Below are 17,881 nucleotides of genomic sequence, written 5' to 3'. Positions count from 1 at the left end.
GTCGCCATTTTGTAAAGATTAGCGTGAAGGCCCACCCCTGTCTCTGATTGGATGAAAAAGTGGGTGGAAAACTTTAAAGCACATGTCAATCATCCACCTCTTCATTTTTGTAGACTTATTTTTTATATTTCAGCAAAAGAAATGTGGTGGTTTAATCAAATACTGTCAGTATTTTAATGCAAAACCGAACACTGTAGTTTTTTCTGTTTCTTGTGATCATGTTTGGACATAATCTTACGGTCGTTTACATATTTATTTGCAGAGAGGTCATGCTCGTGCATACATGTTAACATCTGATTTATATCCAGCGTTTCTTGACAGCTTATTCCTTACCTGCAGCCCTTTGGCAGACCACAATAATGACAAAAATGCTGCTTTTATTTAGACATTTAATCTATCTTAATATAAGTATATCTTTTCTCTGGCATTTTTTAATATTAATTAGCAATTATGCCATCAATAACAGGCTACTGGAGTTTTTTTTTTTTTTTTTTTTTTGGTGTGTCATTAAACGCATAAGGGTTTAGTTAGAGAAAGGCAGTCGGAACTTTAATAATATTTCAGGCTATAACCAGAAGGTGGCAGCATTTGAAAAGCAGCTTGACAATGTTTATGGCTTAAAAGGCAACTAACACCTTTATAATGACCTATTATCAGTGTCTTGTCAAGTTTTATAGACAAATAAAATTTTTAAGGAACAATTATGTGTTAAATGCAAAGATTACCAGTTTCAGCTGTAGTTGTAGGTCATTTGTAAAGACAAATAGTGAAATCATTAAATCCCTTCTGAACATCATGCCTACTTTTATATACAAATGTTTCCTTCTCAGACTCTGTTGAAGCAAACCAGTATAGATTACAGCTTTTTGACTGCCAACTGTCTTTAACATTGAGGTTTCAATTACATCTGTGTCAAACTTTGATTACACATAGCTGGGTTAAGTTAAGTCATGCTTTATTAATCCCTAAATGGAAATCATAGTTTACACTCTATTAGAGTTCTCTTTCTTTATCACCTATCCATCTACTGCTTGGCCACGAAAAAATCATTTTCTACATAACGTATGCCCAGTGGTGGAAAAAGTACATGACTTTTGTGCTCAATAAAAGTACAGTTATTCTGGTTAAAATCAACTTAAGTAAAGGAGGAGTTGATCAATAGAATATAATATTTTCTTATTGGTAAGGACAACAAGAGAGTAGATCTTCAACCAGGTTGTTCAGGTATAAAGTCACACCTCCACAGTGAAGTAAAATACACAGCAAGATTGAAGGTGTTAATTAAACTCATTGGGATCCATTGCACACTTGAAGTGTCAACGTTGGTCCACACTACATATAATTTAGTTAAATTACACTTTTGAAAGCATTAGATATTAAACAATATGACAGAGCTGCAGTATCTGTTGAAAATCTGTGGTGAGGTGGGTCTCCTCTGGAGAGAACAAAGCAGAGAGTCAACCTCATAGCAACGTAATTCATACTAATGAAAAAGGACTCTGAATCACTCTATAACATCATTCAGGTGTCTCACATCAAAAATAACAGTCCACCAGAAACATGAGCAAAGGAACCCCAGCAGCAATCACTGAACAACAGCCAACATCTAAATACATGTAAACACTCCGCCCAAGGGCATGATGGGAAACTGCCCACACATTGCCCCAGATTTGAAATCAAATTGGCTGCAGCTCAGATTAACTGACTCTTTACAGAGCTGAACTTACACTGGTGGATCAACACTGAAGACCATTTCCCTCAGAATGGAGTTAGAATGACACTTTTGGAGTTGAAACAAAGAAATGTTTAACCCTGAAATATCAGCACTCCAGTTTTTGCTGTTTTGTGAAGTGATGTGGAATTGCAGTAACAGTAATTTGGGTAAAATGATCTGTTACCTTCCACCTTTGTGTATGCTTAAATGTTAAGGTAAACTCATTGTAAGGGGCAGATAATTAAATACTAAGGAAGTACTACAGTAAAATATCCGAAAACAACCAATTCTTCATGACAGTGTTACTCTACTGTTTGTGTAAATGTGTGTACCAGACTGAACTACCACATTGTTTAGCTTAGTGGAACATGCTGAAGCTGGTCTACTACTTCAAATACAAGAATCTCTGTCACAATAGCTGCACATTAAGGCCAAGATAAATCTTGTTAAGATCAAAGCTCAGAGCAGTGGCCAGCCGGCAGCTGTACAGATTTTAATGAGCATTCAATCATATTTTTGAGTCCATTAATAAGACTCTGGGCAAAGTAATTTCCAGACTTTTGTGGCAGTCCTCACCCAGTGACCCTGACACACAAGACTAATGCTCAGTTACTAACCATGCTCTGCATTACAGTCTTAACTCAACGTTTTCATTTATTTTCTGGCGAATAAGACCTCTGTAGCTTGATTTATTGTGTCAATACAGATCAAAGGTTGAGCAAAACCACTGTAACTTAAATGGGAGCTGGATTAAAGCTAATATATTGTAAGATGAGTTAAATTAGTCTGATTTAGTGTAAAAGAATGGATATCTATGGCAACTATCCTAAAAGTGTCAGAAAAGTTAACATATCAAATGCATTAAGCCACTGAGTTTCCTCTTGTTTATACACAGATAGATTTGATTAACCTGCTCCCTTTCTAAAAATAAATATTAAATTTGAGCCCTGTTTCACCATCTGCTGTTTCTTCAGCTTTCCTAAAGATGGCCATCACCTCAATCCCTTATCCCCACTGACAGTTCTTCTTATCTGCTTCTCTTAATCTGGGATTTAATCAAGGGGGGCGGCTATGTGACTGCAGTAAGAGCTGCTGTCTCCCAGGGCCTGGCTGGAATTTGAAGCTGTGGGTGTGGAAAGTGTTTCTGATGGGTTTGTGCGTTTTTCTATTGGAAACACATGTTAGCGGCTCACACAAAACCCCGGCACAGACTGAAAGGGAACGGCAGCTAATCTGCTCCAGCACGGCTGTCACGGTGAAGCAAGTAAAGGAGAAGGAGAGCCAGTATGTTCTCCCCGTAAGCCATGTACACTCCTGGGGAGTAAGTGCAGCTTCAGAGGGCTTTGTCCACAACTGGAACTTTCTTTTTTTCCTCCCTCAATTCAAGTTGCATTTTCACTCACACACAGATTGAAATGTTTGCACATCTGACATGAATATGTTGGTATTTAGTAATTTACACCAGATGGGATGGTACCATGCGATTCAGTGTTTCCTTGACAATAGAGAAAATTGTTTTGGGTTAAGCCTACGATTTCTTGAAAACAATTATTAGGCATGTATTTAGGAAACACATGACAGCAGCATATTAATGCAATTTTCTTCCTTGAAAACAACACGTGAATAAAGTACTGATGAACGCATGTTAAAGGCAACTGAAGTCTGGCTTCAGTGAATATCACTGAATAAAGTAGGCTTTTAGCCATGGAAACCCCAATTTCTCAGATTAAATTGTAACTCATTACTCTGTTGGTTGGGTTTACCCCTGATGCCAGATGTGGGAGAGAGATTCCTGCTTCCCCTGAGGTTTTCCATCATCAACAGTGAAGTGCGGTCGCTCAGTTAGCTTTCCTTTATGGGACCTGCCACTCACCCTTGATGCACGAGGTGCTATCTGAAGGCCTCTTGAGAAGAGGCAAGCACTGTTTTTGCATTATTCTCTTTGGTTTCTCATTTTTAAATCATGTAAAAAGGTAAAATGTCTCCTACATCCTTATCTCTTTCTGAAAATAGTTCTCTGAATGGATGATTAAGACGGAGGCCTTTATTACTGCTCACATTATAAAGCACAACAGACATTACAAAACAAGGATTAATATGATAATTACAATTTTTACATGCTTAAATAAGTTTTCCTCTTTGGTCTCAGCATTGTGGTATCTCACTAAAACTGGAAATACTAACTTCCTATGAATAAACTGGGTTTTCGTGCAAGGGGCTCTCGAGATGCCTCCAATGAAATGAAACAAAATTGCTGTTCCATTATGCTTGGACTCGTTAAAAGTCTCCACGATGGCTTACATATTTGTTCAGAGGAATATCTGAGTTAATGCTGAGCTGGGTGTGTACTTTAGGGAATGTAATATGCGTTTGGCTCAGTCAATGCATAGTGGGGAGCTGGCACTGTCGTGGTCATGTGGGCCAGGAGAGAAGGCTGCCGGGCTCTTTGGCTTTCATCCGCAGTGCCACCAGGCCCGTTGGCTTGTACTCGGCTTCCGGTGCCTCGATGGAAGGGGGCCCTATGCCTCCAGGGAAACTGTGGAGCGAGTAGAGGCCGTTAATGCTCGGGTGGTGAGGCGGGTGGTGGTGGTGATGAGGATGGCCGGGGGATGCGGGCATGCCCATGAAGCCCTGCAGGTTGCCGTGGGGATGAGGATACGGGCTCATACAGGATGAAGGGATGGAGTCAGCACCGAGGACGCAGCCAGCACCCGAACCGCCACCTCCTCCTGAAGCAGATCCGGGCCACAGGTTACCCTGCATCTGGATGGAGGGAGGGTGAGGAAAGAAATATTTTGAATTTGATTAAATATTTTGATTTAATCTTAAGACATCAGAGCTTAAAAAGAAATCTTAAACAACAGTATTGATACCATATTTCTTATCTTAACCCTTTTTTATTTCACAGGTTCCTGCCCACTCTTTTGGACATAAACACTAAAACTTGATGATTTCTCACCTCTAATGCCTCTATTCTATCAATATGTGGTATGGGGATATTTATCACTTTTAGCAGGTGAGTCTGTTCTAAATAGTTAAACTATTAAGAGCAGGATAATACTTTTTGTGTAGGAAATGGGAAACCTGGTAGCCCAGATGTTAGAGGTCTGGACTAGTGTTTCACAACAGTACAGAGTTTATTAAATCACAGTGAGTCACAACAATTATGTGGAGGAAGATGATTAAAATCATACAAGGTTTAATAGAAAACAAAGATTGGATAAGGACACGTCTTAGTCAAAGTGTTGTTTATCTCTCACTGATAAAAAAAGAAAAGCCTTAGATTTTAAATGTGAAATTTAAGACTATGTAAGAACTTTCAAGGATCTGCATGAACCCTGACTCTAGATTTGTAGACGCTGACCTGGTACGTGTCATGGCGAGGGAGAAGAGATATATCATAGGTAGCAGCAAAGTGGTTGCGGACCTCCTGGATCTTCCCATAACGTTCCCGTTTTCTCCACTTGGCTCTGCGATTCTGGAACCAAACCTTTCAAATCCAAAGATAAAGTGTCAGAGTTTCAGATCCCTTTTTACAATAATTTACTCTCTTCTGCCTTATATAGAGCTGTAAAATCCAAGGCAGTTGCCGTAACACAGTGATTTTCAAACATTTATTGACCAAGGCAAACCTAAGGTCAAGCCAAAATTTCAAGGCACACTACCCTAATATCCATGCAAAATCCCCCCTTTAAATTTTCTTACAGTAGCTTTAATTGATGCATAGATGCAGTAATAGTGCATGGTTGTTCAAATTCATAACTGGGCACCATTTAGGAACAAGTGAATTAAACAAACACATGCCAAAATTTATATTTTTGCAGTGTACATTTCAGATCTATCAGCCTTGTTCACAAAGAAATCTGCAATAGCAGTGTTTGCAGTAGCTAATCCCAAACATTTTCCACCTGTTATTAGTCATTTTTACACCAAATTACCCCAAAAATGTGCACATGAAACAAAGGCACAGTAAGAAAATACCAGAAATACTTCTGAAAAGTTTAGTTTTCTAAGAGGTTGTCCATTTTTGATAGCTGTATAGTTATCATTCATGTTTGTACATATTCTCATGGCACACCTAGACTTGCCACAGCATTGAGAACCACTGCTGTAACACACACCTGAACCCGGGCCTCGGTGAGCTCCGTCCTTAGGGCGAGCTGCTCCCGGGCATACACGTCTGGGTAGTGTGTCTTCTGAAACACTTTCTCCAGCTCCTCCAGCTGAAAAGTGCTGAAGGTTGTGCGATTGCGCCGCTTCTTGTTTTTGCCTGATAAATCGATGGAGTCTGCGATAGAGTCCCCGTGTAAACCAGCAGCTGACTCTTTCAGCTTTCCACAGCAGTCTGTGCCAATACCAGGATAGACCAGAGTCTTTGAAGCTCCTTTCTCTCTGACTGGGGCACAGAGGAGAGAAAAAGGAAACAAAAGTTACCAATATTTTAAAATAAACATACATTCAAAGCATATTCTAGATATTTTTTAGCATTGGTTCTTCATTAAACATTTATATTTTGATCTTTTCGACTGCTATAATCCTCTTAAAGCTACTAGTTTTAGTTGCTTCTTGGCCAGTTGCTGGTTATGGCTCATGCCTATTGTTGTGGTCAGGTATTGGACGGTAATAACAGCCTTTCTGCCCTATGTGTGTGTAGTGTGCCACACAATAACAGAGTAAAGTACAATTTTCCTCAGGATTAAAAGGATAACTATAATCTTTGAAAGGGTGAATTTATATTGGAATTAATATGACTACTTTAATGCTTGAGTTTTGAATTACTTATTGACTCGTATTTAAACGTTTAACCTTAACCCTTTATCCTAATTGTTAAAAATATTGTGTTATGTGTTTTTTGTTTCCATCTGTGCAGGATGATGCCCGACTTCACCAGTCCTGGGGAAAAAAATTTTTAAATGTCAATGATGCACCCATGCCTGAATACAGGATCATCTTTAAATCACAGATTTCTTTTGACCAGACAAATTCATTTGTAATACCACAGAAAATCTTAGCAGACAAGTACTACAAGCATTTTATCATTACTTTACAGATAAACAAGCAAACCTATCTAAAATTTTAACATCTTTAAATTTGTAAAAAAAAAAAAAAAATCCCAGAAGATCCCCTTGAACATTTAAAGTGCTTGTATTAAAAATAGCCCTGAATCAAATCTCTTTGCATGTGAAGCACCAGCGCAAACATCTTTAATGATGAACCACCCCTGTGTTAACCATCTTAATCTCATCAGGAACACAGTGATCAGATTTTACGACATACGCATTACACTTTCACAAACTGATCTAAAATTTAATTTTGTGGGACATCACATCAAACATTTTTTGTGTGAGGAATGAATCTAATGCTTTTTTATGCTTCTTAATTTGATTCCCAAACCTGATCTGCTGTGAGAGGATTGACTTAGATGTCTGAGAAAATCAACAAACTGTTATTAAACCAAACAGCGTTTAATTGAATTTGCTCAGACAACGCATAAGTAGACATTTAATTCTGAGAGTTGGTTTGGGTTCAATCCAGACTAAAAAGGTCTGATGTTGAGTTTTATTTAGGAACTTAAGGGAAACCGTAGCAAACTGTAGCTTTTTTTCAGTGGGTGGTTATTGAAATGTACTTTTAAAATATTAATATAAATAATAAGTAGGATTGAAACAATGCAGTCTAGACCTGCTCGTTATGTTAGCGTGAGATACTTGTCAGTGTTTTGTGCTAGAAAGGATCAAATTTGATGACTAATTGGGATAAAAAGTTGAATTCCATGACAAATTCATATCTGGTAATGTGAGTTTGTCTGAATTATTAAAACACAGTCTGCCCTTTCTGTTCAGCAGTGAGGGGAAATGTGAAAGCATTATTTTCCTTCCTGTTAACAGACCGTGGAAAAGGCTGTTCCCTCCTGCGGTGTTTGGATGTTGTTGTCCATTTTCATTAAGTTTAACCCTGAGCTCCAAAACAAAATCACTCTCCGTCTTTCTGCAGGCGCTCGCTCACTGGGGGCAGTCGAGACATTACTTTGCTATTCCCTTAATTCAATATGGGGCCCAACAGAGAGCACTTTTCATTGCAACATTAATTTCCTTGTGTCCATTAGATCCCAACTCACACCACAGTTCACGCCGAAAATATTCTCCGTTAAGATTGCAAACTGGGGCCGCGGGACATTGTGTAGCTTTTACCCACATCCGCTCTGCCTCCATCTCAGTGTAACTGGAGATCTATGTGAAATGCAGGAAAAGGCAAATAGAGGATAAATTCAAAGCGTATAGGTAGGAATATCACACTGTGAGCCTGGGGATCAATTCTCCTAAAGGAAAAGACAAGTGGTAGGATAGTCAGTCTTTTCCATACATCTTGCTCTGTATGTTTAGGTTGTCATTTGGAGTAAGACAGACAATGTCGATGTTTAAAAACAGATGTCTTATCACATTTCTCTGAGGCTATAGAGGATTTAATGGTGTATTATAATCCACCGATGTTGTAAAAGTGGATACAAATTTCAAAGAGAGAAATGTGCAAAAAAGAAGAACTTTTGAACTTGTGTTTGTGCTGGGGAGTTCACAATATGATTCGAATATTGAGTAAATGTAATTTTTTTTTGCATATAAAATAGTATTGTTTTTGTGTGTAGTATATCTTTGCTTTAAGCAATATAAATAAAATGATAAATACGGTTAAACATATATCTGCTTCAGTTTTGTCCTGGGTATTAGAGCTTTGTTGGCATATAAGGACAACAAGTATACTTTTTACACCTGAAATACGCTAGAATGCAAAATTTCCCCACTAAATAAAAATGCAAAAAGAAGCTCATGGCTTTGAAAATTCATTTTAGAAATACAGCAAATGATTTCGTGTAATTATAAGAATTTAATCTAAGAGTTTGTTTAAAATCTGCATATTGCAAAAATGTTTGTGCAGAGCAATACTGCAAACAAAATAAAAACTTTCAAGGAAATCAAAGTTGGTTTAAATGCGTTGGCCTGTCTCTTCATCACTAAACCTCCCACTGTAGACAAAACAGGAAGCCATGTCTCTCCCTTTGAAGGTGTGCGAGCCCAACTCAAAAAAGCAAATAAAGAGCAGAAACACACACACACTTATGTTTCCATTCAACACACAAAGCCTAAGCGTAGTTTTCCTACAAATTCACAAAAGAAAATTAAAAAACTGAAATATTCTCAGTGCACCAGCAACATTTGTGTGTGTGATTGGGAAACCATACATGCCGTCCTTCGCTTATTTAAACAGAATTTAAAAGAAAAGTCTGCACTGCTGATTTTATTATCCAAACTAATAGTGTAAAAAAGTCTATTGGCTTTCTTTGGCAGTCACATGAATCAGGCTGCTGTATATTATTCTGGACACTGATATCACAAAGACCTTATCAGCGCTCATATCCTCTGCTGCTTTGCACAATCATCAACACCAATAAATAAAGTGAAACACCACATCGGATCTTCAGGCTTCAGTTCAACACTCACAGCGGATACTTTTCTTCACAAGTTGGACATTTACAGGCCTTAAAGCGTGGCAGCATTTCAGCGCATGCCTTCTAAAATTTAGCCCTGCATTTAACATCAAAGAAGTATGCAACCACGGAGAATAACAAACAATTAAAGAAAGCGTCTGCGTGTTAACATATAGAAATATGGAGCTGAATGTTAGCCGCAGATCACCTAATGACACACCCAGCTTTCTGCCAGGGTGATCTTTGACCTCTCGCTTTACATCCACAACTGCCAAGTTGAGGAAATCTTGTTGACAATTTTAACACAGTCATTCCTTTATTTGCACAGCTTGTAAATATCATGCAATACTTCCATCTGAGATGACAAACTCTCTTTAGGTGGAAACTGCAAAGGTTGCTCTTATTTTTTAAGATTTGGAAAACATTTTAAAAATTAAATGTATATTATTTCATTTTATTTAAAACTTCATAGCCAAAATGAAGATAACTTTCTTAATTTAAAAGCTCTGTTTTAAACGCGTTTCATATTAAGGTGGCCCCCTGTTTAATTATTTTAAATGTCAGAATAGAAATACAACAATGCTTTCTATCTTGTCTAATCACAGCAGAACTTGTTTTTTTTCTTCGGGTTATTAAAAAATATAAATCAAGCAAAATTCAACATTATAGAGCAAAGACACAAAAACAGACCAGACAAATATGAAAAATTTGTAAATCGTGCAGTCTGTGTCATTGACCCTACAATTACATGTTACATTTTGTGCAAAATATAAATTAAAAGTAAATACCTGCTTGCAACAAGACACTTATGGAACTGCCTAATTTTTGAAATCATAAGATGGAAGTGTAAACAGTTTAATATAATTCAGCCTTAAGTCTGCAGAAATACACTCATTTTACCCACCTTCAGAGTTGCTGTCATAAAACGCAGGCTTGCCGCTGATCACTGTGCCCTTCTGATCCTGGTTTATACTCTCGATGAACTTCGTGTGTTTAGACGGAGAGCCGGGCGGGTTGGCCGGGGCTGCTCCGTGCGTAAAGTCCGCAGCAGCATCCCCAAATCTCCCCATGGCGGCTGCATACAGATCCCCGCGCAGACCGAGGCGATGAGGAAGAGGAGGAGGAGCAGGAGGAAGGTGCAAGGGTTTCTGCAGCTCATCGCAGGGCAAGAAGGAGCCGGAGCCGCGGTGCTCCAGTCCGGGAGAGGTGTCCGGCGTCCTCCTGCTGCTCTGCGAAGAGAAAGGCAAACAACTGTCCGTGTCCATCTTTTACGGATCCAGCAGCAGTTTAGACAACAGCGACTGCGCGCTGATACTGTAGCAGCCTGAGTGAGAGACTTTTTTTTCTCGTCGGTGTTCATGTCAAGTGGGTGGGATTTAACAGATCAGAAACAAAGACCCGTGAAACCGGGAAAGGGCTGTGTGTGAGAGTTTGAGTGGTGTGTGTGTGTGTGTGAGAGAGAGAGAGGGAGAGAGAGAGAGTAGATGGATGCGTGAGTGGTGTGTGTAACAGCATAGCAGTCTGATATAATCCGCCAAAAATTCAATCACGTGTGGTTTCTGTCCCTCCAATTAACCATTTAATCCCTATTTCATATATTGTTATGGCTCTAATCAGCAAATCAGGCAGGACAGCATGAACACACAGCACTTCACGCACAGAAAATACGAATAAATACACACAAAATACTAAAAGTCACGATGAAACTGTCAGTGATTCGTTTATTTGTAGTATTACTCTTTCTCTTTTTGTCTTTCTTATTTAGACTAATTCTATTTGACAGTGGCTTATTTTTCTCCTGCAGTATTTCAACTATCGTTTTTTCCGCTTATGGCATTTTACGAGACTTTTTTTTTTTTTTTAACTTTAGGCTTCTGAATATTTCTGCAGAAATAAACAGGTGCTTGAATTATTTTGTGGCTGATATTTTCGCTCTTTTCGTATTTTAACATATTAACCAATATTTAAAGAAAGGATACGCCATTATGCCGTTAAACTCAATTTGTCTTGTATTTGACAATTATATATATATATATATATATATATATATATATATACATAAAACGGTGACAACAGTTGAATCAAAATATAAAGCAAGCGGAAGTCAGTATAAAATATATCGGAAGTTAATCAAATTGTGTTTTTAATTCAGGACAACGTACACGCACTAATTAGAAAATTAGGTGCACCTGGTGTTGAAACCATAGACATGATATATGTAGGCCTACATCAGCCTGTGTGATCATTAGGTCACGAAATTATACAATTGCGGCGTCTTTACGTATAAAAAATGCGGCCTTAAAAATGTAGGGTACACTGGACAAGTACCGACTTTCTAAAAGGAAGTATTTAAAAAGCGCAGAATTGTAGCCGAACATTTCTAAGTTGTTTTTCCTCGAAGAGATACCCTAACGAACCAACATGAGACAGTGGGGGTTTTAGTGACCATAAATATTGTACAAGTGAATATTTAAAAACAAAGCCTAAGCTAAACATTTTTTTAATAGCCACCATTGTTATTCGTTCTGCAACACTGCAAGGCAAAAGACAATCAATAACCCAACAGTTGCCGAAATTGGTGGAAGATCGTTCTCTTTTTGTAATATATATTTTTTTAAATCCTACAGGCTAGATGCACATTACCGAAGGGTCTACCGACATGTGGGCCTCCACATTAAATATTTCTTGCTCCTGTTTTGCGTTTTAATTTCCTGTGGCTGTCATAAATCATCTTATAGAAATGATGGAAAAGGAAAAATGTACTTGCAATGCAATAAAACTACCCTTCTCCTTAAACCCTATCTTATAATTACTTTATTGTTCTAATAAATGTAGTTATGCTTTTTTTAATTCATATTTGAACTCATTAACAGAATGCCAAGGAAAGTCTATTTAATTTTTTTTTTTTAAAGGCTAAAAGCAGGAAATATTCTTCATCCATATCAAAGTCCCAGCTTTATTGTAAATCTTTGTCATGGTGCTCAGAACTTAGTGAATGTCTTCAGAAAGAGCCTGACACAGCACTAATGAGATAAAAGGCATTTGATACTATCTTCACTTTAGACAAACCCTGTCTAAACACAGTGCACTTACCAGGTCGAGACTCGGTACCGCTGGCTTTGAGGACATCTCACCATCTCTTCGGATACCTGAGGCCTCGAGTGGCTCAGCTGACAGACAAGTGTGTAAACATAAAATCCATTTGGGCTGAGAAGCTTCACAAGGCCCATTTAAATCCATCTCTGGCTCTGAAATATCAAAGTGTCTGCAGTACACGTTAGAGATCCAGGCATAAGGGAGAATAAATGTGGAGTTTAGATGGCATGTGAATGAAAGATCCAAGTTTTCTGCAGTTCTTGCTTTAAATATTAAAGTCTAACCTGCATAAATCAAATAAAAGGGAAAAGCTGAGAATCCTTGCAACTGACAGGACATGCTTTAACTTCTGCTGACAATCTTATTTATGCTCTGATGTGGAAAAAATCTTTAACTACTTTCTTTCCTACACTGAGACTCAAAATTACAGTCATGAGCAAAATGAAAATTCCAGACATTTCTGCCTGCACAGAGAGGAAAACCTTCAAACTAAAAATACTTGGTGACCTCAGATATAAGGCCTAATGACATTTATGTGTAACATGACTTAGATTAACATGTTTAGGTCAGTAGAGCGCTGAGGCTAAAAAGACTGAGCTGTCACACTAATCACATCCACAGTGCTGCCTTTTACCCTCCCACACTCTGCAGTATATTCATCACTATAACATTCAACCTAGGTGTAGCTGCTAGCATTTGTCAAAGTGTCTGAGTGACCACCATTAAAAAAGCTCATAATTCTGTTAGAGGGGAGTTTTAAGATGTACACACAGGGGGGGATATGTTTCCCAAATCTCGTGACAAGCATGTCCTCTGTAGCCCGAGGCAGCAGAGCACTCTTCGATTCACGAAACCCAGCTGAGTAAATGCATTCCAGAAATGTGGGCAAGAGTAAGAACGTCTACGCTGTGATCTCCTAGCTGCTGCAGGTAACACTGTTTATATGAATACTGCATTAAGATGTAGGGGATTATGGGTATGTTATTCACTGAGGAATCAAGGACGTCTGTGTGCTGTGGCTTGCTTAATTATACTTGAGGGGGGTCCATTCATTCATTCATGCACTTTAAAGTCAAACTCCCAAGATAGAAACGACAATAAAAATCTCAAAACGTGAAGCATTTTTCTTTATGTGAATTTATGACTAACCTAAGACAGAGCTGTGTGCATGTGTGTTGAAAAGAAAGGGGAAAATAGCATTTACTCAGTGTCCATACCATGACCGTACTCCCCGCAGTCCTAAACTCCTGTCCTTCAAGTCTGTCCTGGGCATGACCCTGCACAGGAAATCAGTTCAGCCTGTTAGGAGTCCCAGGTCTCCGATCCCCACCTCCGCCCTCGCCACCACCTCCTGGCTCTGGGCACAGACAGCATGGATAAAGGTGACCCTGCACTCTCACCGTACACCCTGCAGCCCTCTGGCTAGAAAGCAGCCCCCCGCCCTCCCCTCCCTGCTGGGCTATCAGGCTGCAGGGTTGTCGCACCCTGTTACACCTTACATCCTCGCTCCTCCACACATCAGCTTGTATTTGTACATAGAAACAAAAGTAAATAAATGGAGGAAGTTATCTGCAACTAATATGTTTTACTTAGAATCATTCTCTTATATCCATTTTATTGCAATAAATCAGCATGCTGACTGTTTCCCACAGGAAATTCACACGGTGAAGTGGTAGCTGGCTTGTTGCTCGGATCTTAGAGGGTATTCTCATTCAAAACAGGCACGTCTAGGATGCAATGAAACACAAGTTTCATTCTCCATGATCAAAGTAAGCACTATCCTTAAATAAAGTACTCTCCCTACAAAGACATGTGTCACACTTTGCTGTAAAGAGTTTATAAATTTCCTGGTGGCACTGTTGTACATATGTTTGAATACAAAGCTGTGCTGCCCCTGGTCAAAGTGGGGTCCTTAGCAGAATGTTTAAGAGGCCAAAAATGCCATTTTACCCGTAAAAGAAGAGAGGAAAGGAGGAATGGAGGAAGCTTGATGTTTACCAAATCTCATATCAAAATGATCTACACCAGTGGTTCCCAACCTTTTTTTTCCCTCTATTTGTATCTGAGAAAAGCTAAGCCCCTCAGGACCCACTTGGAGAAATTAAACATCAATTTTAATTGTTTTAATTGACACTGTCCCAACAAGCACACACGTGGCTCAATATATAAAATACCCATTATTATGACAGCGTAACAGAGCCGCTGTAAAAAATTACCAAAAAAAGGAGGATCTGTTAATTTTTAAGAAAAAACGTGAAAATTTCAAGTTTGACAACTTCTGGATTTATGGGGGAAAAAAACTTAGAAAAAATATTTTAAAAGTCATTAATTTAGGTGAACCAAAACTTAGAACTTTTGACATTATAAAGTCAAAAATAGCCAACTGTTTGGAAGAAAACCATACCAGATAAAGCCGTTTTCTTCGCAAAAGTCCTGCAACTGAGAGCTTTATTAAATGATACTTCTTGGTGGGACTCATCAATCATGAAATACTGAAGGAAATGTGATTTTAACTTAGAATCCTCATTATCTTTATAAACTGGACTTAAAGGAGATACTTCTGTAAACTGGGGCTTTCCAAGCACTATTCTTGGTCTGGTTTCTTTTGACTTTAGTGTTATAAAAATTATGACAGTAAAAACCTTTTTTTTTAATTTAAGATGACAATATTTAAAGCTTTTTAAAATCAGAAATTTGGATTTTCTGTCTTGAAAATGTTACTGCTTTTTTTGAACTAAAAAATTCTGAGTTTGGTTTCTTGTAAATATACAACTTTACAATCTAACAAATTTTGATCTTATTCTGAAAAATTTCAACTTTCTTCAAGTTAGTGAATCCTTTTTTTTTTTTTTTTATCTTTGAGGGTGGCCTTAATGCACCATCGTACATTAAGTTTCCAATCATGATTTCTAAAAAATAAAGGCATCTTATTTTGACAGGTCTTTGGTGCCCCCCTAGAGGTGCCCGGACTTCAGCTTGGGAACAACTGATTTACACAGTTATTGAAGTGTTACCAAATTATTGTGAACTAGAATCTGTACTCACAAAACATAACTAGAAAAGCACTCAGAGAGCGCAGACCTCCGCCATTAACCCTATCTCACAATAGTACAGAATCCTTCAAAAAAATTCCTGAATCCAGACGGTGATCCGGATCACTCCCAAAATCGAATGAGTTCTTCTTTATGCAATTTCTGATATTTCCTGAAAATTTCATCAAAATCCGTCCATAACTTTTTGAGTCATGTTGCTAACAAACAAACAAACTAACTAACAAACAAACTAACTAACAAACAAACCCTGCCGATCACATAACCTCCTTGGCGGAGGTAACAACAGCAGAAAACAGAAGAGGTTCCAAACAAAAGCATAACTGAGGGGTGGGGGCTTCATACTGCAGCGTGTATCACAGTGGATGGGACAAGAGCAGGAGGGGCAGAGTAAGAAGGGAGTGATGTCATAACGTATCATAAATAACTTAAATATAAAGTATGTAATTTATCGCAGAACTGCTGTGCTGTTATCGTGTATCGTATCATATTGTATCATCTTGAATCGTATTGTATCATAGTATTTGTATGCATTGTATTGTTTTGTATCATACCCTATCATGTTTAATCCTATCAAACCATTTTGTAACGTACCACATGAAGCTGTATGGTATGTCATTGTATTGCATCATATCTTGTGTTTCAATGTGATTTCCACCCCTAAGTATTACAGATGTAAGAAGTGAACAATATATAATTTTTTGTGTCTACAGAGTAAACAAAGATCTAACCTTTTGGTCACAATTAGAATAATTGTCCAACAGCATGAGGAGTGAGAAGCCATTAAGATAGACCTGCCAGATGAACAACAACACAGACAGCCAGCTAGAATGAAGTACAACTCTGTGTTTCATAAAAGCTGGCTGTCTTTGTCTGGCTATCATCGCCTGAAGCCTTTCCTCTGCACGTACAGGGTGGCGATTCAACCTGAGGTTTGCATTAGAATAGGAGAAGGATAGCTAATTTAATTACCCGCCATGAATGCACAGAGATGATCCCATATGCAGAGCCAGGGCTCCTCTCAGAGGCCTCCCTCACATCCTCCAGTCTATGTCCAGAAGCTGCAGAGCCAGCTGAGGATGTGATTGACAGCTGCCGACCCTGGGGTCAGCTGGCTAGAGAGGTGCATTCTGGGAAGCTGAAGTGCCTCTGTAGCATTGGGGGTTGAGGTTTTGAGGGGAAATGGGAAGTGGAGTCGCTGTCCTCTGTCTGACCTCATACGAGGCGTCATGGAGCACACTGGAGCCCAGCGAGGGTTAGCAGCAAGTCAGAGTCTGCAGCCACAACAGACGAGATCAGCCGGGTACGTATCTGTGAGGAAAACACAGCATAGTTTCTCAAGTACATGCTAGATGGCAATTTAAAGTCCTGCATTATATGACATGAAAATATTTTCTTCCAACACTCCTCTGCAGAAAAGGTTTTCCAATCATTTTACGGGTGGAAAGATAAATAAAGCAATTGAACTCACTGAGTGATATTCAAACCAAATGACCTTGAAGCTTTTCAACATTTGATTTACAATGACAAGTTCTGCACTTGCCAATTTGAATTTTAATAAAGCTGTTCTGTGGTTGGTTCATCATAAAAGATTTTCTGCATAAGTACTTGCTTTGTGTTGCTAACTCACAGTGATTTCAGAAAATTGGATCACTGAAGTCAAATCCAAGTCATTGCTGCTATAATAAAGGTTCTCCTGTCTCTTAACAGATAACAGTAGCTTATGAAAACTGCACCTGTTCCACTTACTTCAATGGTTTTATAATTAAGAGACTTATAAAACAGCTTCTTAAACCATAAAAGGCCATCATTATGTACAGTAACTGCTCAACAGCGTTACAGTCTGTGGCTGTAATAACCACAAGATAAAGGACCAGGACAACAGCTAGCTGGCTCTGACTGCTTAGCAGTTTGATAAAAGCTCTCTAACTCTTTTATATTGGTTACAGACAGCTCAATGAAGAGCCTCTCTCGGCACAGTAGCAAAGACAGAGAGAGAATAGCTTGTGTCACTATGTGTGTATGTGCGAGGTTATGAAAGCTCAGTCTGTCGTGATAAATGCCTCTCTCCTCTGACTGGCCCTTAATGAAGGACAGACCAATACAGCCTCGCTCCTGACTCACAATCTCCAGGAATCCGTAAACATGCACCTTAGCAAAACCATCTGGATGTATCCGTTCAACTTCGCCCCGATACAACGGACACGCGCCTGAGCCAAAAATAAACAATACCCTAAATGTATTTTAAAGCAGACTGCGGGCCGTTGACGCCGAGGCCCTGTGACGTTACGCATGCGTAGCGGAGTAGTCCAAAATATTGCCTGCAATTTTCCATGAAACAAGCGTAGGCCATAGCTTTTGGTAACTATGTGTCTAAATGTTATATCACTCATCCTTATTGTTGGTACATGTAACTTAACGGCTATTTAAACATTTCCCTTCTATCCTTTAGCCTATCTTCTTAGCTGAAAGCTCGCCACATAAATTGAACATGAGCTAGCTCTTGTCCTCTGCCTTGTTGACGCAATTTTAATAGTT

At 38.8% G+C, this 17,881-nt stretch overlaps 1 protein-coding gene across 5 annotated transcripts; it reads right to left on the bottom strand.

Moving 5' to 3' along the window:
• Positions 1-3,762: 3,762 nt before the first annotated feature.
• On the bottom strand, positions 3,763-17,570 carry alx3 (ALX homeobox 3). 5 transcript variants are annotated; one of them, XM_041799687.1, is made up of 8 exons: positions 17,468-17,570; positions 16,316-16,654; positions 13,511-13,650; positions 12,291-12,445; positions 10,102-10,426; positions 5,836-6,110; positions 5,079-5,204; positions 3,763-4,477 (listed from the first exon to the last, which is right to left on the bottom strand). In XM_041799687.1, exons 4-8 carry the CDS (start codon positions 12,435-12,437, stop codon positions 4,127-4,129), a joined length of 1,224 nt encoding a protein of 407 aa, XP_041655621.1. In that variant the 5' UTR covers positions 12,438-12,445; positions 13,511-13,650; positions 16,316-16,654; positions 17,468-17,570; the 3' UTR covers positions 3,763-4,126. The 5 variants fall into 5 exon arrangements, with proteins under 5 accessions (XP_041655621.1, XP_041655625.1, XP_041655623.1 ...); XM_041799691.1 differs by having other exon boundaries at positions 12,291-12,367; XM_041799689.1 differs by having other exon boundaries at positions 17,495-17,570.
• Between the last annotated feature and the right edge of the window lie 311 nt (positions 17,571-17,881).

This window comes from Cheilinus undulatus, linkage group 11 (assembly GCF_018320785.1).
Source record: "Cheilinus undulatus linkage group 11, ASM1832078v1, whole genome shotgun sequence".
In the NCBI taxonomy this organism is placed as follows: Eukaryota; Metazoa; Chordata; class Actinopteri; order Labriformes; family Labridae; genus Cheilinus; species Cheilinus undulatus.
This window is presented reverse-complemented; position numbering and strand designations above follow the sequence as displayed.